At 34.4% G+C, this 27,095-nt stretch overlaps 1 protein-coding gene across 1 annotated transcript; it reads left to right on the forward strand.

Moving 5' to 3' along the window:
• The first annotated feature begins 121 nt into the window (after positions 1–121).
• Positions 122–26,541, forward strand: AK7 (adenylate kinase 7). The gene is made up of 18 exons (XM_054197525.1): positions 122–199; positions 768–953; positions 2,082–2,190; positions 3,198–3,292; positions 4,073–4,183; positions 8,010–8,093; positions 8,674–8,762; positions 9,251–9,341; positions 11,187–11,264; positions 12,013–12,162; positions 13,575–13,703; positions 14,009–14,150; positions 15,579–15,707; positions 16,684–16,746; positions 18,725–18,922; positions 22,320–22,540; positions 24,672–24,830; positions 26,038–26,541. The coding sequence occupies exons 1-18, from the start codon at positions 122–124 to the stop codon at positions 26,074–26,076; spliced, it is 2,151 nt and encodes a 716-aa protein (XP_054053500.1). The 3' UTR covers positions 26,077–26,541.
• The last annotated feature ends 554 nt before the right edge of the window (positions 26,542–27,095 follow it).

Here is a 27,095-nt window from a genome sequence, read left to right on the forward strand (position 1 = left end):
ACGATGGTCCTCATGGAGGGGCTGCCCGAGACCCTCCATGGGAGGGGCGGCCAAGCCCCGCCCACCGGCCCCAGCGCACCGCGCCGTCGCCTAGCAACGGGCCGCGTCCCTGTCCGCGGCCATGGCGGCGGGGCCTGCGCCGAGCTCCCGGGTCTTTCTCAACCACCTCGACTCCTACTGCGGCCGCAGCATCGGCGAGGTGACAGCGCGGGCCGCGGCTTCTCCCTCAGCGGTCGCTGCCTGAGGCGCCGCCGCCCCTCTCCCCCCCGCCGCCCGCCTGGCCCGCGGCCTCCGGGGGGTTCGGCCGGGTGGGAAGCCGGGCAGGGAGCTGGGGTCACCCAGCCGAGGAGGGGGGCTGGGGGCAGGAAGGGGTTAAGATGGTAAGGAGAAAGAAAATGAGAGTTAGGAGTGGAGGTGTGGGTAAAACAGGTCGGGAGACTTGAGGTAACAGCCGATCCTGATGGAGGGAGAGAACAGCCCTCTGAGGGACCACCTGCATGAGGGGAGCCAGGTTGCAGAGAAGAGGCACCTAGGGACTCGCCAACACCTTCCACTTTGATACGTAAGATACAAGTCAAGACAAAACTTTGCAGCTGAGGTTGAGGCATCCCTCATATTTTCCTGTTCATGGAAAGCTGCGTTCTGAGCTACGCCACCTCCAACAGGATTAGGGCTACTCAGCACTGCTGGTGTCTTCCCAAGACCATGAGAAGCTGTGTAGGATGCAATATACATTTGCATACAAGTGTGTGTCTTGCGTATTGCAGTATTTATCCAGATGTGTTGTTGGGGCATCACTTGAAAGCGTAGCAGCAGAAGAAGAGGAGGAGGAAGATGAAAATAATTCAGTTGCGGAAGTTTCTAGTAAGCCAAAGGAGGGAGTCTACCAAGTAGTGGGTACCCTTTCCAAGCCAGAGAGTGCTAAACCACATTTTGCAGAGGAAATGTATGCAGTAAGTAAGACTCTTATTTCAGGTTGCCATTAGACAACGTTAGAAATAGCGCAAGTCATATAAAATGACATGCATTAATAAAATGGTCTTTTGTTGCTGCTGGAAGCTGTGTGCATATATTTTATTCCTTCTGCTTCCTGCACACTGTTGTCTCCTCCCTGCTAGGGAGGATACAGCAAATAGTAAAAGGAAGGAACTCAGACTCAAAATATATTTTTAAAAAAAGTAGTTGTGGACAAGACAGTGATGATCCGCAGGTCTGCTTTCTTTTTCCCTCAAAACACACACCTCAAGTATCTCTCTTGTCTCCTCTGTGTCTTCTATCACCATTTTAAAGGTAGTGGTGCTGGAATCAAATTTGGTGTCCCCTTTCTTAACTATTCACTGAAATCACAGCTTTGACTAACAGTTAATTGTTCTGAAAACATACACCTTTGTATAAAGATATGTCCAGAATTTAGTTAACTAAAGGAAGCTTGCTTTTAAGAATGTGATTTTTTTATTGCTTGATTTAGTTTTCTGAAACTAAAATCACCTCTAACTGTCTAAAATTGGTTATCCAGAACCTCTTCAAACATTTGAAAATTTTGATTTAAACGTCTATCAGCTGAGCTGTTCAGAAATCAGAAAATTACAGCTGGCAGTATTTAATCTTAATCACTGCTCTTACCCAAAGTGTTTGTTGGACTTGCTCAAGTGATGCAGACAATCTGCATTTAACAAAAATGTCAGGATGGTATTTTCCAAGGAAATAGACATTTTTTTAATGTCTTGACCATTCTACCAGCTGATCCTTGTTTAAAATACCTATAAAAGTCACTGATACCTTTGATACTCACAATTGCATTGAAAATATAAATCCTAAAATAACACTAAAAATTGTGCACCTTTTTGAACTATATTAATGCATACTGTAAATTAGAAGTTTCAGCATTTAATTTAAATTTTGTCATCTTACTTGTATCTGGCAGATAAAGTTTGATATCGGTCTTATTCCAACAGAATTATTCTAACAACCCAGTGTTTGACCACTACATTCTATTAGTAAGTTAAACTTTCAAGGAAAAGGAATTTGGGGGTTTTATTTTTTTGTTAAATGACAGATTCTAACTTTTTTTTTTCCTTCAGGTCTCTTCTCAAGAAGAGCTCCTAAGTCACTTGCTTGAGTGTAAGATTGTTTTATATAATATCACTGAGGATGCAAATCAAATTGAGGAAGCAACATGGGCTGCTTCTGGTTAGTATAGCTATTAACTGAACAGAAAATTTGTTGCTGTACAGCCATCAAAATTTAACATAAGTGTATAATGAAATTATCTGGGATTTGTAGTTTACCGTAATACTTAATTTTTATTAATTTTCAATTAATTAGTGAGGAACCATGGAACGCGCTCTAGCATTTGTAAGCTAGAGAAGCTGTCATGGAATGGTCCAACACTTTAAATGACATATCTGTGTAGGCAGTTACTTCCCTAAATAACTATCAACCATCGTCTTATCTATTTGCATCGGGACGTGGGTAGAAAATTTGCTCCTGTGATATTCAGATAATGTTTCAATATTTTATACAATTATTTTAAGTATATTCTGACTTAAAAGTCCAATATAAAAATACTGCTAACAGTTTTCCTGAAACTTTCTCCTGATTGTTATATCCAAATTCTAATGAACATCTGGAATCTTTTTATGGTGACAGTGCAATATTGTTCTTTATGTGACAGTTAAACTAAATTATGCTTTCCTGTTTATAGTATAAATAGTTGGATACCATCATCAGTTTTAGAGGACTCAAAAAAACATAACCCACACTTAATTATTTTGCTCTAAATTAAAATAAGGAAGCTTTACTTGAGTTCTGTAGATTTTCTGTTTCAATCATAGAAAAACCCCTACACTTCTATTTTCTTTCAGTATCTCAGCAGTCAATAAAGATGAATCAATGAATCATCTCCTAGTATAGATTGTTTCTTCCCTCCCCTCCCCCCCCCCCCGATACGTAGCTCTATGGAGGTTATGTTGATTCCCAATAATTTGATTCTTTATTATCACTATTTGTCTATTTGTTTTCTTTCCTGATTTATTATCTTTATTTTATACCAACCCAAATAAAGACTATTTGCTTAAAAATACACATCACATAGAATATTATGGTATAAATGTCTATACGGGACCTTTATAAATGCAAAAATACAGTTTGTGCCATACAGTTTACAATAAATTAAATCCTTTGCTTTCATTTAACAGCCCTACATATGGAAATAGCACATTTTGCAACACCAAAGATATTTATCCTCATTTCAACAATAATGAGCTGGGCAAAAAGCAAACCCCCTGACCCTGTAAGTAATGTGAAAACATACATTTTTCTTTAACTGAATATTTCCTTTTAATGGAAAATATTCATTAAATGCAATTAAAGAAAATATTTCAGTATGCACCTCAACGACAACTAATAAAGTTGGTGTCAGCAAGTGTGTTTTTGCTCATGATCCTTTCACCTTGGACCACTACTTACTGCCAAAATTGTTAAATTTATTTCACTGGACAGAGAAGTTTAAGCACTGGGTTACAATGATACCGGCAGACATTAGGGACTGCTTGGACAAGAGGTAAGACCTATGCTAACCACAATACGCGCTGTCTTTCAGTCGTAAAAAATTCCATATTTACTACATAGTTAATGAAATACATCTTTAAATCAGTGTACAGAGAGATAAATAAAAATATCTTTATATCATAAGTATTGTCAGTAACCATGTGAGACTCTTTGTAGTATGCTATTGCAATTCTCAAATTTAGTCTTAGAGAAATTGTGCACATTACTGTTATCTGTAGCAGTTGTCAGAGTTTCTCAAGCTTGTGTAATTCTATATATAATAAAAGTTTATGGTGTTTTACATATGAAAAGTAGTTAAAAATCTTTTGCTGTGAAAATTGAACTACTAAGATTTTCAAAATGTTGAACCTGAAGTACCAGAATCAGAAGTTTTAAGAATTTCAAGTTAAATCAAAATTAAAACAGGTTTTGAAAATATTTGTAAGGACTTATTTTAACCATCTAGGCCTTTCAAAATTGTTCTGTTTTACATGTATCACAGTCACATTTTTTTCCTTCGTAGGAAGATCCCGAGATCCCGTTTACTGATGAAGATTATCGCAGAAGAAAAGCTCATCCTGACTTTATAGATCACATAAATGCTGAAAAACTCATTCTCAAACTTGGGAAAACTGTATGTAAAGAACTTTTTTATAAAAATAGGTTGCTTGGTCTTCTCACTTAGAGCATTATCTTAGTAATGGAAATTACCAACAATTTGAATAAATTTTGAGAGTATGTTATTCTCCTGATAAATATGGATAACATCAATTATTAGTAAAATACCAAATATAGAGAAGACTATAATGTTTTTTGAAACATGGGTGTCTGCATAATACAAATCCCAAATTCTGTCTTTTTTTTGAGGTAGTAAGTAAATCATCCTTATTCCATTTAAAAAAAATACATTGTTTCATTGTTTGTATCAGAGAACATTAAAGCTGAGGCCTATGTGGGGAAAGACTTGAGTATGAAAGAATGTAGAGAAAAGTGGAGTTTTAAAGAAAAGCAGCATCTTAGATATTCGCAAGCTATGTAAATATTATGTCTCATTTAAATACTTAGAAGATATTCTGGCTACACCTAGCATGTTCCTGGATAGTTTGTGCTCTTGGAGCAGAGTGGTTGTTGACTTTTATTCCACCCTATAATTACTTTAAAATCATGGCCATAGAGATGACTCAGAATGACTAGATAAAGGTTATCACTTTATATGTGTTTTAAAATCACTTCCTTTGGCTTTGTTTCAACTTGATTAGATTATTAATCTTACTAGAGAACAGACAATGCCTCTCTTTGTATTTAAGAGCTATTATGAAATAAATACCAACAGTGTCTCAGATTGTGCTTCACAACTCAGGAAAATTGATGCTGATGTCATTGGAGATGGAGTACTGCAGAGTTAGGAAAGAGAACTGGAAGACAATGAAATACATTATATGATGAAGGTGGCATTTGGTCATTCTCTTTGTGTGTTAGCAGTCTCACATAATAAATATAATTTAGTGTCCATTGCAGAAATTTATCTGGCTAATTATAGAGGGGAAAAAAACCTTACTCTGATTAGAGTATACACTTGTCATCTTATGCCCTGCTGAGAAAATAGCACTAGAAATTATATTCTATTCTAACATGGGTTTAATAGTACAGAATGCCGGTAAATTTGGTTTACAGCTTGAAAAATCAGTGATAAATTGTTCTTACTTTCACTATGCTAACATGGAGTTATTCTATCAGACTATGGAATAACTTTCATACCTGTGATGTTAGAAACATGAGCATTGTAAACAGTGTCCACCAAACCTCACAATAACTTCTGCCACCAGTAACACCCAGATGAACCATTGACTCAATTTTTCTGACTAGTCCAAAGCAGTGAGTCACTACATAACAAAGATACTCACATAACTAGCTTCTAAATGTTTGCCAGGCTGAATGTCTGTTAAGAAGACAGTGGAACAATATGTAGCAGTACACAGTAAAGCAACTTGAATATTTTCAATATATACCTCTTGTCAGCATTTCAAACAGATGCCTTTTCCTCCAGACCTCCAGGGGCAGCTTCAATGGGTATTATTGTCCCAGTTTAGCTTCTGTCAGCACTTTGGAATAGGAAGGCTCCAAAGCATCTGTTCTCCCCAGCAGATCAACATCAGCTTCCTGTAATGGCTGGAGACTTCTGGATTGCAGTTCTTACTCATTTCTAAATTCAGTGGCATCTGGGGAATGTGCCATCTGTGAAAGAAATGACAGTGTTGCCACTCACCTGCAAAGAGCTCAACAGGAAATACTGAGATTCAGCAGCCGTGTCAGTCATGTAAAGATCTTGCACCCAAGAAAAAAAGGGTTTCTTAGCTTTCATATCCGTTCAGAGTGCAATTTAATGGCTGTTGTTGCTTAAAGCAAGATTTCACTCCTTGGAGTTCATGTATCTCCCACTTATATTTTGCTTAAAATTCAGCAAGAGTTGTGAGCTAGAAGTCTTTGCTTTTTACCACAAGCAATTTTTTACCTTTACCTTTGTGGCAGTGCATTTGGGCTGTGTAGCTTTTGTCAGAGAGAAGTTGGAGACTCTGAGGTCCTGCCAAATTCGGAATCCTTGGAGAAACATCTGCTTACCACAGACAGAGGAGCTCTTCATCTGCTGGTTCTATTCTCAGTGGCATCGCAACTCCTGAATCCATTAATTTAGACCTGTTTCCCACTTCAAGCATTTTATTACAATCAAACAAACAAATGTAAACAACGAAAGCCTAGAACTGATCATAATAGCTAGAATGTGACATCTAGTGGCTTTAATGAATATTACACAGGAACTTGAAAGTCTTTACCCATGACTAAACATGCTGTGTGTAACTTGAGGTTGCCTAATAATTGTATTATTTTTACTATTTTAATAATTGTATTATTTTTTAAAGGAAGTGTATCCAAGTAATCTCAAGTAGTGTCTTTCATATGTATGACTTGTGACACTAAATAGATATTTTTAGAGCACTTGAACCTGTTTCAGAGGTTTGTATTTCAGTGAAGTATAGCACTCGGTGACAAACCATGGTTTGTCTCCACAAGTGGCTACTGCAAGGTAGATGGAAGAAAATTCTACATATTATATTCTTCGTAAGGGAGACGAGAAATAGCACCTCCTGTGCTTTCACAAGAGGCAGGTTTTTCCTGCTAGGAGATGGAAATTACAGGATGTTTTTCTCCCGGGGCATGTTTGCAGTCTGCCCAGAGCAATCCTGGGAGTTGCTGCTCTTAAGGTACAAACAGTTTCTGCCTGGGTTCTACCCTAGGAAACTAAGTGTGGGAGCTCTTATGCTGTTTGTAATGTCTTCTAATTTTAATGTTTCTCATGATTACTAACAAGCTGTTTCATTCAACTGAGCTGACACAGTTTTTATTGCAAAGTTCTCCCTTGTAAGTAGATAGATAAAATCCCATACACAGATACAATACATGGATTTTATAACTTGTCATCCCTTTATATGATGCTTTGCTTATATACTCAAAGATTGGCTAACAGTGTTCTTAGTTTTAACTGAAATATTATAAAGATGATAACAAAAGATGCATTTTTTCCACAAAAAAAAAAAAAGTAGATCCCAAATCTTGGCTTTTATTCCCTCTGCTAGTAAATGCAGGTTCTTTTATATAGTGTTATGTAGATATATAATGTCTAGGATCTTCACATCATGAGAATTATTTAACAGTTTTGTTTTACCTTAAAAATTTCAAAGTGACTGGTCCTAATTTAAAAGATTTTCTTGAAAGTTTTTCTCCTTAAGATGATTTTAAAATCTTTTTTTTTTTTTCTGTATAACCATCCTCAACACTAATCCAAGCAGTAACTTTTCACATAAGCTGGTGGCCAAGACATGCAAATTTATAACATTATGCAATAATGGTCAGCAAGAAATATGTGGGTTGTTCATGATGTGTGGTTAGGAAAATGTTTAGATGGTCACGGATATATATATTTATTTATTTTTTTAAATTGCATATCAAAATGAAAGTAAAACAATTGTATAACCATTGATCCAGCATTTCCTACTTCTTTAGGCAGCCAAATACATATATAATGCAATTAAAAAATGGCTTCAATGAATTTCACAGTTATTTTTCTTGGAAATAGAAAGTTGAAACATGAGTTATCCTGTTCACTTCATTGATTTACATAACTTACTTCCAATTTTTTAACTCTTACAAATTTTTTTAGAATTTCAGTTCAAATGTAGACAGGTCAATTCTGATTGAGCAATGTTTTTTTTGAAGGAAATACTAGCAATATGACTTATGAAACTACAGGATGTGCAACAATTGATCTAGCTACAAATTTTAAGTGATATTATTTACATGCTTTGTGTATTTACAACACTAGTATTCAAGTTTCAGGGTAAGTCAGTATCCCATTTGCAGTACCATATTTTTATTAAAATTTTCTTGTCGATTTTACTTCACAGAACAAACATAAATTTTCAACTTATGTTGTTGCTTCAGGACATCAATATGGAGCTGGGGAAGGACTCTTGCACTACTTTTTTAAGGTAGACATCCAGCTATTTTTGGACGTTCGTTTAATTTCTAGGGGCAAACCACACTAGAATTGAAAGCATTTTTAGTAGCTTTGGTATCATAAGCGTAACCCTTTTGTGAACAAACTGATTATTTGATCCCTTTGAAATGTTTTAGGTAAAGTAGAATTGTTTTCCACTTTTTTGTCTCTATATGTTTTTTTAGTTTTTTCCATAGTTTTTGAATAGTATCTCCATATGTACTTTACAGTGAGAACTGATATATCTGTCCTATCAGTGGAATCAGGAAAAACATCTTTCTTCTCAACATTATACTCTCTTTTTTGCCAAACATTACTTTTATTTGGGATACAAAATAACATTTATCAAAATCAAAGAATATTTTTTTTAAAAAAAAAGTTTCTTCATTTTTGTAGGCTGCCAGACAGTATTTCTCAAGAGTTGTTTCCTTTACTGCAGTTACATTAATAATTCAAGAAACTGAACTTTAAATCCTGAACATATAGATTTGCCTAGTAAACAAATACTCCTTTTTTAGTTCTAGTTAAAAGTAATCTTCTTCTCCTCACCTTTTCTGCATTTGTATTTTCAGATAGGTTGGCTTAGTGAGACACCTGCAGTACCTGTTTTTGGAGATGGAAACAATTTTATTCCAACTATTCATGTTGTTGATTTAGCAGCGTAAGTACAAAAAACCAATCCCCTGGATAATAATTGATACCAAGCTAGATAACAAATCCAAATCTACTGGAGAGTACTAAGGCTTTTAAATTGGAGGTGGGTGGGTTTAAGAACACTCTTTGGCCCTTCTTACTGAGTCAAACCTTATCTGACTGTTGCACTGGTGCTGTGCTTTTAAAAAATTACTAGCAATGCTTGATCTAGAGTGTGATACCGGTTACCTGGCATAGAACTGGAAATGGATCCTGGACTCTACAGCAGGCTGTTAATATCTTCTACAGATGCTGCTTTTTATCCTTTGTACTCTTTCCAAATAAAATATCTAGCTGTGCTTCTGTATTAAGGAAAATATATATGAAAACGTCATGCTCTAAAATGTTCTGCAAGATTTTTACAAACCCTTTGTACTGTTTCTGAAATACATTTAACAATGAAAGCCCAGTATGCTTCTCTAACTACCAGCGCTGACGGTACTTGCTATGTTTCAGAGTCGTACAAAATATAGCAGACCACAGGCCAAGGTCTCGTTATATACTTGCAGTAGATGCATCTATGCACACTCTTCAAGAATTAATAAAGGTAAGAGATTTTATTCCTTTTTTTTTTTTCCAGTTATCTTTAAGGTTTTAAAAGCTATACATTTTACTGAAGTACAAGTTCCTAGGTCTTCCTGAATTATCTTGTGTAGTAAATGACAGGGAAAATTACTTAAATCTTCTAAGAATTCTTTCCTTTGAACGAAATAAATTACTTGGACCTGATTTTGCAGAACCAGCTTTTGTGGTATTATCATTAAGTAGAAATTTTACCTAAGAAAGTTCTGGTGAATTGTTATGGGATTCACAGTACTGTAATTAAATCCTCAGTCTTTAAGATGTTTTTCGCTTTATTTTGTAAGACGATATCTTTGTTTTCCAATTATTTAGAAATTAAGTCTAGAAATAGTCTTGATGATACTGTTGTGAGATACACTCTTGATACACTGATAGTGAGAGTCAGCTAATACAATGTAATAGGAGACTTGCTCATGTATATTGAGCAAATGTTACCTAAGGATCAAATGTAACAGCGCAATATTTTTGGTTGTGTCAAAAAATGTTTCATGGAACAGTGTGTTAGGCAGCTCGCAGGAAGATGCAACTTTTGTTTTGTTTCAGGTAAATATACAGGGTCTCACTGAAAAGTTAGTAATTGAAGAGCCATTCAGTGTAAGTGACCATAATGCAATTAGTCAACTTTCCTATGGACAAAGCAAAGGTCAAAATAGCTTTTGCAGCTATGGTCAACCATAGGAAAGAACATCATATAAAAATGAACACAAAAGACATTAAAAATTTTAAGTCCTTAGAGAAGAAGGGTAGAGGCTATTGAAACTTACATTAATAGCCATATAAGGCCATTGCATGCTACTTATTAAGAAAAGTTTTTGAAAGAGAAAATGAAAATTAGCATCATAAAACTATAGGTTGAAGAAAACTTCAAAAAGTTATGGTTTTGTCCATAAAGAAAACACAACAGAAAAGATCACGAAATCTGCCAGGATAAGTGAAAAAACACTTGAAGATCAACTATCAGGAAAGACTCAAAATGAATATCCTTTTTTCAAACACTTAAAGAACAAAAAGCCTGACAGAAAATCTATAAGGCAAACTGATGATTATGGTACGAAAGGATCACTTAGAGAAGACAAGGCCATGGCAGAGATGCTTTGCGTTAGTGGGCACGGGTAAGAGTTTGGATGCTTCAGGATCTTTTTGCAGATAACTTGTTAGAGGATCTGTATAAAACTAATGTAACTCTAGAAAAAGATTGTAGAATGAACTGAACTGGAATATATGTAGATTTGACCTGACACACTATACAATTTTTTATGATTTTATGGAATCTAGTGGGGTTTTTAATCTAAGGGCTGTAGGAGTAACTAACAATTTCTGTCTAATGATGAAATTAAAATGTTATATGGAGAGTTATTAGTGACATTCATCTGAAAACCCTTCCTGATTGTTTACAGAATTAAATACTTCAAGAACCTGCAGTGAAAGTGCTTGGGAATAAAATAGGTCTCCAAATAGATCTTAAGCAGTAGGAAGTTGTACGTAGATTTAAGAACATAGATTTGGAACACTTCTCAGTGGTTTTGGGTTGGTTGTTTGTTGTTGGCGTTTTGTTTGGGTTTTTCTTGTTTTGTTTTAATTGCAAGTACTAAAGAGGAATCATATAGCAAAACAAAAACAAAGGTGTTCAATACTAACATTAAAGTTAATATACTGTGCTTTGTTTATTTCAAATCAGTATATTGATTTTTTAGGTATAGTATAACATAACATTTCAAGCACTTATTTCATCCACAGATGTCTTGTTCAATTTTTTCTAAGAATCCGATTTGATAAGTGCTGTTTGTTTGTTTGTTTGTTTTCTTGATAGTGCATCAGTAAAAATGTTGGACCAGGAAAAATTGAGAAGATTCCAAAAGAAAATGCATTCCTGAGCAAAGAGTTAGCAGTTAGTACTATTTTCCTTTTATTACTTAAGGAAAGGATGTAAACTCAAGAGTATGATATCATGAAATATATAATTTCTTTTTTTATTTCACCAGAAAATTTTAAACCTAAAACATGACTAAAAATACAGACAGTGAATTTAAATTAGAAAATAAACAAATTAAAATTTAACCACCATCGAACAGCCTATTTTGAGGAGTTACAGCCTGATTTAGAAAAGCAGTGAAGCACTGATATCACTGCTGCACTGAGCATACTGCAGAACTCTAACAAAACCTACACAAGATTATAAAAATAACAAAAAAGTTAATAAAGTGCTACTAAAGCTGATGGACACAGCATACATAAGCTATGTTGTATTAATCTATTTATCTGGAATAAACTGCTCATAGGAGAAATAAACAAATCACAACCCTGGTAATTTTAAGATGGTACTTCGTAAATTTATAGAAGAGGTTATTCCCTGCAATTATATGAAACCTTTGTATTGTACAGAATAATTGGTTAATGGTTCATATTCTAATCATTCATGAGAATATTCAAATACAAATGTATTTATATTATATATAAAAATGTTTATATTTTTTGAAAGCTTAAAATGTCTGTTTTGCTTTGTGTGTAAACCTTCTTTTCCCTATGCTTTAATTCTCTCTATTCTCACGCCTCCATTTGAGTCCCTAGTTTAAGCTAAGTGTTCTTCTAACATGCATAGTTTAATTCTGTAAGTAAATGTAGCTTTGCTCCCTCAGCAAATGCATTTGGATATGTTGCTTGTGAACCTGCGAATGGAATCTCTGTTTCTGAAAGAGACTTTCAACATTAAGTGGGTTGCTGAGGCAGGACTGGTGGAGAACGTTGAACGGATTGTCAAGGAATACAAGCAAAGTAGAGGATTACTGGTAATGGTTTGGTGAACACTGTTCTTAAGGGCTTCTTTCTTTTTTAATTTTCCCCCAATAGAAATGGTTATATAAACACAAGCTTTAATTTCTTTAAGTAAAAACACATGGAAGACTGAGATAGATGCAAAATAAGTGAACATAAAAACTGAAAATTAAATTGAAGAAGTTTAAAAAAGAGGAAAAAATAATTTAAACAATAATCATTAAGTTCTACTTCTTTTATGCTTAAGATCGAAAACCTGTAAATGCAAATAAGCTCCCTGATGGAGAAGCTGCTGTTCTGAAACTAGTTTCTGTATACAATATATGGCATTCCTGGTATATTTTGCTTCAAGAACACAACACATATATCTTTTATGTAAGTTTTTTCATAATAGTCAGTAGTTAGGCAAGTATTTTGTGTCCTTCATTATACAGAACCATAGAATCATAGAATGTGTTTGGGTTGGAAGGGACCTTTAAAGGTCATCTAGTGCAACCCCCCTGCAGTAAGCAGGGACATCTTTAACTAGATATTTAGTGAGATAGGATATTCAACCACAACGTAGCTTTCGTTTTACCCTGCTCTATTGTGTAATGTCGTGAGCAACTTTGCTGTATCTTATGTTAGCTTAATATTTAGAACTTCTGTATTCAAATGTATAGGGAAAGTTATTGAAAGGTGCAGAAAAATGCTTGCATTTTTGCATTGAATAATACATTCAAGTATTGATTGGTATGATAAAGCTGTTCAGCATGTCTAAATCTTGTTCAAACTTTGAACATGAGTTCAAGAGGTGTAAAACAAAACACAACTACTATCGTTCGAGGTTGTTCATTAAAAGTCCCTGGGTACCTCTGAAAGGATTATCAGATCTGTGTTTGGGTTAACTACTGCATCTGCGTACACGTGCATGTAGTTCAAAAAATTCAGTACAAAATATAGACATACCAAGTGGAAAGGAGAGGGAAGGCTAGCTAGACCTCTGTCCCTATCAACATTCTATTAATAAAATTTGCAGTTTGCACTGTCAGATTTACTAAATAGGCAGTTAATGCTGTGTAATTTGGAGTTTGTTGCATAATATATTTAATAAGTGTATGTTTGAATCTGAATTACACTTATTTGTCCACAGGCTAGGTAGGCTGAAATGAGAAATCACTAATATCTTAAGATTGTGATGGATCTGAAATTTTTGAGGTCAAAATAACAATTGTACATTTAATTTCAGTAACTGTGTTACTTACTCAAAGCCTGTGGATGATATAGGAGATATTCAGTGAGAAATAAATGAATGAATAAAACTAAAATAAAATTTCAGTTTTAATTATAATTGTTATTTCCTATTAGTTATAGTAAAAAGATTGTTCCTTTTAAGTAACAGCATACGTCATGTTTGAATGATGTTATATCTTTCTTTTTTTTCCAGCCTCTCAAAGTTTGCATTCATGGTCCTCCTGGGGTTGGCAAATCTACCATTGCTGAAGAGCTCTGCAAACACTACAAGCTGCATCACATTAAGATAAATGATGTGATTTCTGAAACAATAGCAAATCTGGTGTGTCGCTGTTTCCTAATATTGCTATTATTTTGATTTCTGGGATTTTAAAATGTTTGGCATCATTTAAAAATTAGTTATAATTCCATTATTTTAGAATGGAAATATCTTTTGACATACTGATCACCTCTGGGGGATGCACTGAACTCTTTTTAGAGGCTGAAGGTTGCTCAGTATCTCTCTGTCTAGGAGTATATGTGAAAGAAATTGTTGGTTTGCTTTTTTCCCTTTTATTACATCTGAGTACAAAAGAAATTTGGCTATGGAATTTCTGAGCCTATTCATATTTCTGATCTTGTCTTCAGGAGAAAGTTGTGGCGTCTAAAGAACTGGACTCTGACAGTGTGGGAGAAGAGGCAGAATATGATGAAGAGGACGAGAGTAAAAATGTAGAAGCAGCACAAGAGTTATTATCTGAAATAAAAGAAAGCATGGAGAAGAATTCAGGTAGGAAATACAAAGTACTAAGGTGGGTTTTATGTAACTAGTACGACCCTATGCAAATAGAAGATCAGGAGATAAATTTGTGCTTTAGAACCTTTGCGTTATATTAAAAGGCACATTTATATGTGCCTTATTTAAAAATCAAGTACAGTGTTTTATGTTATACATTGTATACCTTGTATATTAAAACTGATCTTTTTTCATACACTTCATATAACACTTTTTATCCTGTAAGTTGATGTGTAAGTAACAATGGTATACTCAGAAGCATTAGATTCTTGGCCAGATGTTTTTAAAAACATCATGTTTTCTCCTCAGCACAGGGAACAAATTCTAAAATATAAAGTAAAAAGTTAGTGAAACACATCTTTAGCAAAATTGCAAAGAAGAAAAATATTCTAGTCAGAAAAAGAATTAGTGCTTTGTCATATGAGGTTGTGGGGGGTTTTCTAATTACCTTATACCTCATTTTCGCTATCTCTAAAACATAAATAGTATTTAGTGAAGCCTGTAAAGAATTTTAAAGTCTGCAGATCAAAAAAGGTCAATAAAAATTGCCATTAATGAAAAGTAGTAATTATCATCTATATCTGAATAGAGTCATGTAGTTTTGACTTAGTGCTTATCATTTTCAATGTGGAATAAAATGATCCTCCTTAAAAATGCATTTTATTGTTAAAGGTTTACCTGATTTGGATCTTGTGTATCTGTAAAGCAATGAACTTGTAATGCACCCAAAAGCTTCAGTAAGGAGATCTATGGCAGCATCTCTTCTGCATGCCCTGCTTTGTTGTTTAAAATAATAATGTCTTTTAAAATAGTAACATACTTTTATGTTTACAATGGTTTATAAATATTTAAGACTTTTAAATGCCAAAGCGAAATAATGTAGGAAACTGGAGTCAATGGTTGCAAAAGGACAAAAAATCAGGTCAAATCTAGCTTTTTAGTCCCACATATTTGCTCGACAATGTAGGCCAACTTAATAAACCTCTTCGTATCTCAATCTATTCATCCGAAAATGACACTTGTAAAACCAATCTCATGTTTGTTTTGCAAGACTATCTTCAAGCCTTACTGTTAATTATAAATAAAAAATTATTGTTTTGTCATGTTTTTTTCTATAAATATTTCTTTGCTGCTTCTATTAATACCTGATTGCATTATTCTAAAAAATCCTAACTTCATGTTTAGTATCTTAAGAGTTCTAATATTCATATTCTTGTAAGCACAAATGCAATTTTATAGTTACACATTTATAATCCATTGATTGCTGACAACATGTAATATACATATAACTCAAAATACACTTTTTTTTTTTTAGGATCTAAATAGAAGTTTTTCTGATAAGTCAATTAAAATATTAGTAAAATAATTTTAGATATCTCTTTTCCATAAAATAGATACCCATTAACCTTCTTTGTGTTTTAGGTCGTCTCGATGATCAGTATATTATTAAATGTGTGAAGGATAAGCTTAAATCTATGCCTTGTAGGAATCAGGGATATGTTTTAGATGGATTCCCAGAGACCTATGACCAGGCAAAAGATCTTTTTAATTGTAAGTACTGCTGCTTTGGGTTTTATTGCTGCTGATACTGTCATTATCATTATTGTTCTCAGTGCCATGGTAGTGGAAGTGCATCAGCACTGTAATGACTGCAGTGCAAGACACAGAACAAAGTTGTTCTCACATGATGCTTAAAATGTTAAGAGGGATTGTAATACACCTTATTTAATTTAAGCACAAGATGGTTTTCAGACTGTCTTTGTACTAAGTAGATGCACAAATACAGAGGATGCTTTCTTGTTCTGTGTTTGTCTGTTCTACTCAAGCAAGCTCTGAGGCAGAATTTCTTCATATTTAAGGGCTGCTTAATGAGGGGATCCAGCCACTGCACCAATACATGTTTTGTGAACCAGATTAGAGTGGGTACGTTACATCAGCTACAATAGATACGACTTCAGAGGAGCTCTGCGACATACATTTCAAATTGTGAGCAAGCACTGTCTGTGCACTAAGACCAAGAACTATCTCCATATGCAAATTACATCATGAGCTTTGTTCAGATTAATATGCTGGTCTGTAAATTATCATTTTCAGCTGATGCTCTTCAGGCAGTTTTACTGATTTTTCAGAACAGCAGACATTTAGTAGCAGAAAGCATTTTAACCATACCACTGTAAAACATTTCTACTCACTGTTCTGAGCCCTGTCTCTGTTTTTGGCAGAATAATGTACTTGGCAGGAGCAGAGGGCAGGGTCAGGACAGCAGTTTTAAAATCGTGCATGCATGTGCGTACCTCTTCTATGCAGGCAAACAACTATTACTGTCCCAAGGCAGAATTTTGTGACAGCTGGCAGCATGAATTACTTACTCAATTATCTAAACTGGTGTCTAGGTTAGATTGATTTCCAATAGATAGTATAATTTGAATATAGACAAACCTGTGTTTGTACTGGGCACATTTTTTGCAAATATAATGATATTGTTGCTTCAAATGAAAACGTCAATCATTTTTTACTTTTGTTTTAGTGGAAAGTGAAGATGAAGAAATTAAAAGCAAAATACCTAAATGTGATACATTAATCACACCTGGTACGTTTGATAGATTTCTTTTTAAATAAACAGAAGAGTTTTGAAATATTGCTGCCACCAACGAGAAGACTAAAATATCACTCCATCTGTTCATATTTAATTTAACATAAAATAAATATCTAATTTGTGTAATGCTGCTATCCTCTTATTCGGAAGTGAACAATTAATCAAAAGGAAGGGTTTGGGTTGGTTTGTGGGCATTTTATTCTTCTTTTCTTTTTCTTTTTGTGAAAACATCATCAACTATTGGCTGATAACAATAGTAGCAGCTGCCTTTGTTGTGATTACAGCAGCTATTAATGGAACAAAAATGAGCTTCTGAACTTCGCGTACTAAAAAAGTATATGTTTATCTTTAGTATGGTATCTTGAAAGATGTTACCAAATTCATTTTAATGCATCAGTGAAGTTGGGAATTAAAATAGATTGGTTTTCATCTATGCAGAGATAGCTTCATCCTGGTGTTTTTGCTATTCTTGATTTCTTTGGAAGTTTTCATTACATTCAAACAATAAAGTTGGCATATTTTGCATTACAGGATGTGTACGGTTAGATAGTATAAAGATTGAATATCTCAAATGCTTAGTGTTTCAGTAAATGATAATTTACTGGTTTCAGTGAAAGTGAAGAAAATTCAGAACTTTCTGAAAAATTCCGTAGTCTTTGCACGTCCATGAAGGGGATAAAGGTTTGATTTAAAAGGCAGGCTTCTAACAATTTTTAATCACTTATGAATTGCTGATTTCTGGAGTAAATAATTTTTGTTATTCATAAACAAACCCACTTTTAGCCACCATTTCAAAAGAGGAAATGTGAATGAATTATTATGATGGGCTGGAGAAGTGCCACTTTCTTTCCCATAACAAGGGCTTCAGCCACGGGATCTGTTTTAAGAAGATACTTTCTCAACCTTGGAGGAAACTTGCTTTAGAAAACAGAACAGTCCAGAAAGGATTTCTGTTGGTTTGGGGAAGCTTTCTTGGGTTTGTCATTGGATTTTTTTGAAGGTTGGGGTTTTTTTCTTTTAGATTTTTTTTTTTTTTTTGGTTTTTCTTTTAGATTTTTTTTTTGGGGGGTGGGGTGGGGTGTGTGGTGGCGGGGAGAGGGCGCTGTGCTTGATTCTGCAAATTTCTCTCTGGTATCAGAAAAATTACTTCCTGGCTTTGTTAAATTAACAGGTTTCACTAGTGTTGAGTAAGGAGATTAACAGAAATATGAGAATATATTGTGATAAATTATATGATGCCATATTTAATAAATACGAATTGATTGTTGAGTTACTAAAATACTGCAAGACTAAACCTAATGAAACTACGAATATGTCACTTCAGAAGCGAAGAAAGAAGACAGGGGTTTTTTTATGGATACTTGAAAGATTCCTTGTGGTTTTATCTACCAATAGTACTACAAATAACATTGACGCTAAATTTTTATGGCATATGGTGGCATAATATCTTTAATGTACTACTCAATTTATTTTTTTAAAATTTACTTTAATTCAGCAGATACACCTTTATTTGTGATGGGTGATGACTTTAGATGACTTGACAAGCGAGTTGTTAAATTTTCCAATGTTACTTGCTGCTTTGGCTGCATAGTTCATAAGAATTTTTTTTCTTCTCTACTTATTACATGCATTGGTTGTATGATAGCTTTCTCAGAAAATTTGGACTATGCTGCATCGCTGTTTTTAAGATTTTGTGCTGTTTATTGCAAGAATAATCTTGTTGATAGCGCTAAGAAAGAATTTGGTGAAATTGGTATATTTAGTTTCTTTACACACTCTCAATACTATTGGATTGCTCTAACTGGAGAAGTCGAGTATAAGTATTTGACAATTAAATTCTCTATAAAGATATATATACAGTTCCCATCTATTTATGTTCAATTGTGGTTTAAAATTTATTATTAACAGAAAATAGGTAAGAAAGAAGAAAAACAATAACACATAAGCACTAATAATGTGTTCTTCTTCACAGAATTTGTTATTTCTTTGACTGCATCTGATAAATTCCTTATAAACAGAATAATAAATCTGCCGGAGAGTGTTGTTGCTGGAACTTATTATACCCAGGACCGGTTCCTACAATCTCTGAATCTCTTCAGAGAGTTAAACACAGAAGATGAGACTGTTCTCAACTATTTTGATGAACTTGAAATACATCCTCAGTTTATTGGTATGAAATAATAAAATTAGTAGGTATATTAAGAATATAAAGGTTTTGCTGTTAGAAATTTAACACTTGTGAAGATCATATAGTAATATGATATATATATAAAATATTTATTCTGTATATTAGAATATAGAATTAATGTTGCGGAATACATGTACAACAACCTCTTAAATACAAACCTGCAAAAACATCTGTATACTCCTAAGGTTTCTCAATTGTTCTCGTACAGTTAATCTTTTTTTACAAATAGGGTTTTTAATTGTTCATTTTTGTAGGCTAAATGGTAAAAAAAAAATTCTGACTTAGCTTACAGAGCTCTGTACTGGTATCCTTCCAGATTGGTGTAACAGTATATTTTCATGGACTTTCAGTATTATAGCTGCTCCTATTTTTTCTTTAGGTTTATCCTCAGATGCCATGACAATATATGGGTAACCTGTAAATGATGAAGCGGGTAATCTGTAAATGATGAAGCATGGAAGAAAATTATTAAAGGTGGAAGGCTAGGACTGATTCTGTTTTGTACTATGCCTGTATATGAGAAAATTTGTCTCCCTTACACACTATCTAGAAAATTATGGTTACTGGGAAATCTTAAGATTACTATAATATTTGATTATTCAAAACCAGTGAGATCAGGGTGACAGCATTCTTAAGAAAAATGTTTTGGTTTTGTTTTTTTGGGTTTTTTTTGGGGGGGACAGGGTGAGACGGGGCAGCGAGAAAAGAAAGAACAAGGGAAAACCCTGCAAGTAAAATCAAACTGCTGATATTCGGAATGTCCATTTGAGATGAGTTATGAGATGTTAATTGTTGAACAGTCTTAGTCATAATTGATTTCCTAAATCAATTGATTTCCTAAACATTTAATGTCAGTCATGCAGATTATCTTGAGAATAATACCATACGTGTGTTGTTAGGAAGTGTAGTAGTGGAAAAAAATTGTGTGTTAGTAGAATCATTTTAGAATTGAGGTAATTTGGCTACAGAAAGTAACTGTAAGAAATGGTAAATATTAAGGTCTGATGCCATCAATTGGTCATATTCTTACCTTAGACACTTCTGGTTATGCAATTAGTAGCACTGTCCAAGACCACGATTCATTTTTGTGGGGACTATAAAATGTATACTCTAGGATAGAATATTGCAGTGTTTTCTGCTAAGAATTATGTCCAAAGATTACTCTTAAACTCTAGTCCATTCCAAATAAGGAAACTCACTCACTAATTTTAATTATTCAGGCATCACAACTGTGACATTCAGTGACTTCCAGATGATTTTCACATTCAGTTTATAGTGTTGATTCTCATCTTCAAAGGAGCATTGTCTTTAGGTTCTGTTTATCTCGGGAACTGCCTCTTTATCTATGTTCACATCACTGATTGTTACCCACTGAAGTATGCAAGCATATAGTTTTCTGTTGTAAAATGGTAAGGACAGATTACAAAGATAACTTCAGTGAGAAACCTTCAGCTCTGCAAATACCCTTCCATCCCAGATGATGCTTTATCAGATCCATTAATTAAGTAGTATCAGATTTAAACAGGGGAATGGTTAAAAAATCATGCTTGATTTGTGAAATATTGATTCAAATTAATCAAATCTTTCTTCCACCTTAATTTTAGAAATTAATAACATATGGCTTTATGAATTGCTTTTATGATTATTAGTTTTTATGAGTCTGAAATATGATTAGTGCAAAGGAGTGGGCTTCAAGACTCTGGAAACCCTACTTTGCTGCAGTGACTCACTGCATGAAGTCTGCAAGTCAGTTATCTTGTGCCTTGTTTTTCTCATCTGCAAATTTGGGATGGTGACACAGGCATGTTAGATCATCTACAAAAAGGCACGTTAAAGTTATAATAGCAATTTGCTTTGAAGATCTTCATTTATTAACTCCTTTTCTGGTGATTGTTACTCTCAATTAGTGTCAGTGCTAACCTCACCTTTTATCTAAAATGTATTTATTTTTGAGGATAAATGCAGTTAATTATGATTGCTGTAATATTTGCATTGTATTCTTGCTTAGCCATCTAAGAAAAAAATGCAAACTTTGAGACCTCAAATTCAATGCTGAGAGAGTTCTTAGCAATATTTTAAATGACCAGAAAAGTGGTTTGCACTGTATTTTTTCTATCCAGGTGCAGCTAAAATTGCAGAAACAAGGGACTGCTTGACGTAGCAAGTGTATTATTCTTTTAATTTGGAATACTTCAGGAATGTAATTCCTGATTTTTTTGAAAGAAGAAGCTGTAAAATAAGTTTTATCATGTAGAATTATGTTAGCTTTCTCCTCAATTCATTAGCAGACTTTGGACTTCAGGTCCAAATCGCAAACACTTAAACTCTTGCAGTAATGGTGTTAGCGTTGGACAGCTATCTTCCATCTGAATTAGTGATTAGGAAGAAATGGGAAGCATGCTTTGCTAATGGCTTTCAAAATAACTTCATAAAGCAGAGGACTGTGGAGTAGGGACTACTGGATTCTCATCTAAATTCTGTAATCTATTTGTTGTGGTTTTTCCCCTTTGCTTGCTCTCCTTACCCATTTCTGCGCCTTCACATCTCCAGTCTCTTACCACTGAACAAGCCTTTTATCTCTATCTTCTCTGGATAACTGAAAAGCCCACATTTCCACTTTTCTATGCACATTTCTATACCCTTTCTGCCAGATGCCTCCCCATGCTGAATGCATACAAAGCCCAGAAAGCCCTGGAGACGCTCCTCATTTTTCTGTTTTTTCTTTTCCTTCTTTTTTTTTTCTTTTTTGCAAGTTTAATACACAAATAGCCTTCAGCGATTAAAAGGGAGAAGGAATGAAATGAAAGAGAAGGTCTTGCTCAGTTTCTGTGCTCCTACATGAAGCTACAGATTTGTTTTGTAGATATAACACAGTAAGAGCTCAACTAGAGATAGGTCTGTGTATTTGTAAATCTGTATGAGTGAAAACTTTGGAGTCTATTGCCAAATCCCAAGAACCTATTGTGTAACCTGTGGGGGAGACAGGGTCAAAAGCTGATGGTTTTATGCATCTGGATAAGTTGACATAAGATTTGTGACTATCTCTGATAGTGAATGACCTAATTTTCAAGTTTCAAAACTTAGGCAAACTGCAACTGATAAACAGAATAGTTGTCAAAATTATTTGGATACATATCTCCCTTACATCATCTTAAAAAGACAAACTACTTTAGCTGACATTAATAAATAAAATAAGATGTAGAAAACTTCATTCTGCGTAGAAAAAAATTGTCATTTATAAGCAACTGAAAATAACATCTTATATTTGAAAATTCAAACAGTGTGAACACCATGTATTCTCAGGTCTTGCAGTTATTTACTGAAGTCTATTAATAATTGACAAAAGCTTTTAAAAGTGCTCTCTTCTATTGTTTAAAAGATGTAGCCAAATTCGAAGATCCTGAGAACAGACTTATTGTAAAAGAGATCATCAAAGAAATTGGGGAACCTCGGAATTATGGTTTGACAGATGAAGAAAAGGAGATTTTGGAACGCAAAGCAGCTGAGGAATGCCTTGTCAAAGAAGCTCAAGAAAAAGCTGAACAAGAGCGTAAAGAAGCTGAGGAAAGGGCTGAAAGGATGGCAAATTGGGAAGAGTGGGTAGGTTAATACGTATTTCTGGGAAACCATTATTATGTATGTTTTAGATGCCTTCCAGCAAACTGGTACATAAATACACTTGGAAAGTGTGGCATAAATTCTCTAGTTCCTTATCTCATACTTTAGATCTGGGTTAGATTACCTTCACAGTGCATTTTGATGCCCAGCCTAAAGAATATAGTCTATTTTTGATTACAGACATAGCACTTTTTTGCATGTTGGTATCAGCATGTCTTTAAAATACTTTTATGATACTCGTCTTGTTCTTGCGGTGCTGGACACTTTTATTTCACCATTTATAAACATCTTCTACAATCAATGGTGTTTTCCCATAACCAGTCTTCTAGGACTTTTGCATTTTGCTCACTTTCCTTCTAAGCAGCTGACCAAGTCTTAATTATGCCTTTCAAACAAGATTTTTAACTCAACACTGATCAATATTCTAGTCTGTATTGCAGAAAGGTTTCTGAGCCTGCAGGAGAAACACCTTTGAGAGCCGAGTCCTCAGTTTAGTGAGGAATACCTGATGCAGTCTGAAGGATGATTTGTGTTTCCTAATACTTTAATAAGTACTTGGTTTTGAGGCTACTTAACCTCACAGGATTTGCACATGATGCTTTTCCTTTTTTATTTTGCCATGCCTAAGGACATTTTAGGTAAATAACCTGAAATGCATACTATAAGAACATTCTCCTTCACACCCAAAGTCAGGTTGTTTCACCAGAAAGCAATTCTTCTATTGTCTTCTTCTAGAGGTATTTAAAAACAAACTGATCATTGCACAGAAAAATCCTTTTCTTACATTTGAATGCCCATCCACATCTATGGGGAAATAATACCCTAAAATTACTCCGTTTTAAAGAAGCATTTACATTGCTTAGGTGTTGCCTTGTAAATAAGTTTTCTTTATTATCTTTATACTTATTTACAGCTTCATTCAACCTTAAACAGCATTTTGTACTCCCTGTAAACTTGTCTAAGAGATTAGTAAAGGGTAGTTAACACATTTTTAGCTATATTCAATCCAAAACCATCTAACTTTCAGAGAGCGCAAAAATCTGCATTATTCAAAGCTAAAGTGCTTAAATAAAATGTGTGCTTAAGTTTATCCTTTTAAATAGACAGATACACAGGAAACCTAAGCAACTATTTTTTTGTCCTTGAGACTGTAGATTAATTGCTGTCTTTGAGTAGTGACCAAAGACCGCTTACAGGATATATTCAATAGCACTCCTGGATTGAGTGAATAAGGTAAATATCTTTTCCAGATATTGGTATATCCATTTTATCTGAACATTGCTTTTGTGTTATGCCTTGAGTATAGAAAAGCTGTCTTCAGGGTATCATCTGCTTGATGTATCTATATATGTCTCATGAATAAAATGAGAGGAGAGAGGACAATAAAAATGTTTTTGAGTAATCTGGCTAAAACTACTGCAAGTATGCATGCTATTAAGTGCTATTAAATGGAAGAAAGAAAAACTTGCAGCAGTTTTATTTCCCCACCCGTCCTACTTTTTAAGTGCAATCATTGTATTTGTTTTAACCTGAATTCAAGAATAAATTTAGCTGGTGTAAACAGATGTAATTCCCTGGAGTTTTAGTTTATTTAACTCTCATCCCCCTCAAAAACTGACATAAATGAAATACAAATAAAGCAAAGAAACCAAACCCAAAACAAACAAACAAATAAAAACCCAACACAACTTACAGTTATTTAGAGAGTCAGGGCTCTCTTCTGAGTAAAAATATTATTCTTCCCCTCCAGTTCAAAGAACCCTCAAGAAACTGTCTGTGTTTCCAATGTACTAATTTTTGAAGTGATACAGTGTATCTTATGGAAACAGAACCACTGGAGGACTTCAGGATATAAAGAGAGAAAAAATAAAATAATTTTACTAAGGAGATTAGTTCAGTTTTCATCATGTTCAATTCTTTGTCCTCAGTGTGCCACGTGCTCTAAATTTAATAAGCAGTTAATAGTTTTTCCTGACAAGTTGTGAGTTTTAAAGTTCTGTCCACAGCTTCTAACACTATTTTTTTTTCTCTAGGCCACCATTATTATTTAGTCAAGTGCTATTTGGTAAATGCTATAAACTTTATTGTTTATGATTTTGTTCATTATTTATAGAATAAACATCTGGAGGAAGTGAAAAGACAAGAACAAGAGTTATTGGAAGCCCAGTCCATTCCACTACGGAACTATTTAATGAAGAATGTCATGCCAACACTTATGCAAGGGATAAATGAATGCTGTAGGATCAGGCCAGATGATCCAGTCGATTTTCTGGTAAGTTGATTGCACTTTTTTCTTATATACGTTTGAAAAAGCTTAATGAAAATATTCACATAGACCAAAAGAATCTCTGTTAACGTAAGGACTTAACTTTTTTATTTCCCCACTGTCGTGATAACAATTAACTAGTGGATAATATCTGGAATTCTGGTGAGCAGTAATTATTACGAAAACTAAAAACGCAGCAACTACACTTTATGGCATCAATTCATACTGTGTATCAAGTAAGGGAATAATCCACTTTTGCTAAATGGTAACAGGACAAGAATCACTACCAGAATCTGTTTCTCTTCAGTGTGCGTACTCTGCACATCTTACGTATCCTGCCAAGTCTGCTGTGTGACACACTGGCCTGCAGAAAGGGGGACATCACTCTCCATCCTGCTTACACACCTCTAGGCACAAGAGAACATGTTACTGTCACGATGAATGAAAGCTCTTCGAGTAATTCCCTTTACAATACACAGATAAATTAATGAGTAAAATCCTCTAAGATATTAGTAGAATAATTCCAGTTGCAAAGGACCTCAAGAACTTATTTAGTTCAACTTTGAGCTGAAAGCAGGGTCAGCATTGCATTCAGACAAGAATTCAGATGCTGTAAAGTTATTGCTGTGCTGCTGTTCTTCCTGCACATACTAAGAAAGTTATTAACAAGCTATCACTGTTGTAATGAAAAGAAATGTTTTATTAACCAAGCAAAAGCTTAAAATGAAAGCATCAGCGTTCTGTGCCACTTTAAGCACTATGGAATGCTTAATCGTTGTAACCTTTTTGCTTACTGATCAGTGACAACTACCTGTAGCTTTAGGAGCATGAGATCTTCCCTATTAACTTTGTAACTTTTAAAGAGCTGTATTATCTACTCTTCTGGGCCCAGAAACCGGGCTGTAGGGTACTCCCTAGGATTTGCCATGGAATGGCAAGTACTGTCATAAATAGCTCACTTCTGTCTCTTGCCCATGATAGGAATGGGGTGATTGCTACCAAGAGGGAGAATGAGGTAGATGGTATTTTGGTGGTATTTGGGGGGGAAGAGGTTTCTCTGACATATCTTCCAGAAATTACATTTTATAGCCATTTAATACTTTCTGTGATTTTGTTTAAAGCAATGTTATTCACTATATTTTTGTTATTTTGTGTGTATTTCACACTTATTTTCAAGTCCCCAATTTTAACTTTGAAACTCTTCTGTTTATAGGCAGAATATCTTTTCAAGAACAGTCCTGATATCGAATGAAACATTAAATCCTAGCAACTATCAAAGCTGTGAAGTACAAAGGGAGAAAATTCCTAATGCATTTAAAAAAACCCCACAACTTAGTTTCTGAAACTATTGTTTGTTTAGGCTTATTATGTAATCTCCATTTTTGTTTCTCATACTTTATTACTATGTTGTATTGGGTTTTTAATATTCCTTCCACAAAAGTACCATTTACTGCACATATTGTCTCTTTGAAATGGTGAACCATAAGAATCTGTTCTCTCTCCAAAATTTTTTTCAGTTACTTATTCTATTTAAGCAATAAATAGAATCAAATTGTCCTGGTCCATAGCGGATGTAGGCACCTAGCCTGAGGAAAAACTTTCCTTAAAAAAAAAAGTGGTTTTGCTGAAAATGGAAATAAAGAGAAGCAGCTCTTACTTCCCCTCCACCTACCAAGAGACAAAAAGTGACACAACATAGTCATCCGACTGGTAAACAGTTTCCCAGCGTAGTTATGTCATTAAACCTGTGTTTTTATTTGGAATCAAACAAATGGGTGTAGCTCTTATTTATTTCTCTTCATTATTCAATACTGTATACACGATTCTTATAGATTCTTGAAGAATCTAGATTTTCCAGCATGTGGCTGTCATTCCCTTTTTTATCAACTTCATATACCTTTCACAGAAACTGTTGATACCTGTTGATACCAAAACTGATAACATTTGGTGTGAAACAAATATACGATTTTGTCAAAATAGAAATCAGGGACTGTTTGGGAAAAGGGGGGAAAAAAGAGGAAGAACTGAAAGAATGGTGATTCAGAAACAGTTTACACTTATTTTATCTATTACTTTTAGTATTAGAATTTTAGATGTATTAATGCCCAATGTGCTTATTCAGATATACTAACATTTTTACATAGAAACAATCCTATCTATGTGTTTCCACAGTCACACAGCTAAGTCAGTGATTATAGCCAGGAGCAGAGTTCAGAACCATCATCTACTCTAAAGAAACAGACTTTTTTGGGGTCTAGATTTCCTGTATGC

This window comes from Rissa tridactyla, chromosome 4, assembly GCF_028500815.1.
Source record: "Rissa tridactyla isolate bRisTri1 chromosome 4, bRisTri1.patW.cur.20221130, whole genome shotgun sequence".
NCBI classification, from domain to species: Eukaryota; Metazoa; Chordata; class Aves; order Charadriiformes; family Laridae; genus Rissa; species Rissa tridactyla.

Coding starts and splice junctions, on each gene's coding strand:
- AK7 (XM_054197525.1), top strand. CDS start 122: ATGGCGGCGGGGCCTGCGCCGAGCTCCCGGGTCTTTCTCAACCACCTC. Junction 200..767: donor GCGGCCGCAGCATCGGCGAG/GTGACAGCGCGG, acceptor TGCGTATTGCAG/TATTTATCCAGATGTGTTGT. Junction 954..2,081: donor TTGCAGAGGAAATGTATGCA/GTAAGTAAGACT, acceptor TTTTTCCTTCAG/GTCTCTTCTCAAGAAGAGCT.